Source organism: Penaeus monodon, chromosome 10 (assembly GCF_015228065.2).
Source record: "Penaeus monodon isolate SGIC_2016 chromosome 10, NSTDA_Pmon_1, whole genome shotgun sequence".
Classification (NCBI taxonomy): domain Eukaryota; kingdom Metazoa; phylum Arthropoda; class Malacostraca; order Decapoda; family Penaeidae; genus Penaeus; species Penaeus monodon.
Genome location: NC_051395.1, coordinates 46873237 through 46874345, shown reverse-complemented (window position 1 = coordinate 46874345; position 1109 = coordinate 46873237). Strand labels below are relative to the sequence as shown.

Below are 1109 nucleotides of genomic sequence, written 5' to 3'. Positions count from 1 at the left end.
GGTGGTGAAGTGTTGAATGACAAGTGGAAGAGAATACATATGGAAGAAAAGGATCTGGACTAGAAAAAAAGAGAGACAAAAAAAATAGATTTATATTTCACTGATATACAGAAGAAAATTATATTGAATGAAAAAAAAAAAATGGTAAGAAATATAACTAACAGATAGCCAATATAGGAAATTATTCAGTTTCATATCACACCCATGATACAGGTAGACACATAACACTGGTATTATCTACATGATGCAGACCAAACAGAAGTGATTTACAGACTATTTAACACTGTGCTTATCATAATTAGCAATGACAGAAGTCCCAATTGCTGGAGAGGACATGAGGAATACCTGGAACTAGTTAACTGTGATCACAACATACTTTAGCAGAAGGAAAAAAACAAGCAACAAAAAATTAATCCGCTGTCCACACAGATTACCTGTTTGACCTGTCCCCTACATCTCTGTGTTCCTATACATAGCCCATAAAGAACTTAGATTTTTGATGGTAAACAATGTGTGAAAGCTATGCAAATCTCGTGTAAAATTTAGATATCCATTGAAAATGTAACTCATGCAGTCTTGTTATTTGTACTATGAGAAGTTTATTACCTGCAATCTCCTGGCGCAAAGCCTTGACGAACGCTCTCCCAACTACCTGTGCACCAGCAACAATCAACTGTGCAATATGCTTTGCCTGAAAAATAAAAGTATCTGTATAATAAACAAAAATTGAAATGAACTAAAGGAATAATGATGTAAAAATAGAGATATCATATCTAACCTATATCGTATTATATATATATTTTATCATATTATATATATATATATATATATATATATATATATATATATATATATATATATATATATATATATATCTTTTTAGTTACTGACGTACTTGCATTGTACAATTCAATCCCACCCATGTCCTAATACAGAGAGAAGGTAAAATGAATGTATACTCTTGTCTCTTATCAAAAACATTATAAACACTGGGAAAAAAACTACACTCACTGATATAAGAAATGATCTGCAGAAGTAAAAAAAATAAAAGAATAAAAGAAAACAGGTCATGGGTGAGGTTCTTTCCCTGGGGGTTGAGCTCTTGGTAC

At 31.5% G+C, this 1109-nt stretch overlaps 1 protein-coding gene across 1 annotated transcript in view; it reads right to left on the bottom strand.

The window, feature by feature from the left end:
- Nucleotides 1–606: 606 nt before the first annotated feature.
- The window catches only part of LOC119577484 (mitochondrial import inner membrane translocase subunit Tim16-like), a gene marked incomplete at its 3' end in the record, with an annotated part of 2200 nt that continues 1697 nt past the window's right edge, over nucleotides 607–1109 (bottom strand). The window contains 1 exon segment of the mRNA XM_037925081.1: nucleotides 607–691. Within this exon segment, the coding sequence (XP_037781009.1) occupies nucleotides 607–691 (85 nt within the window).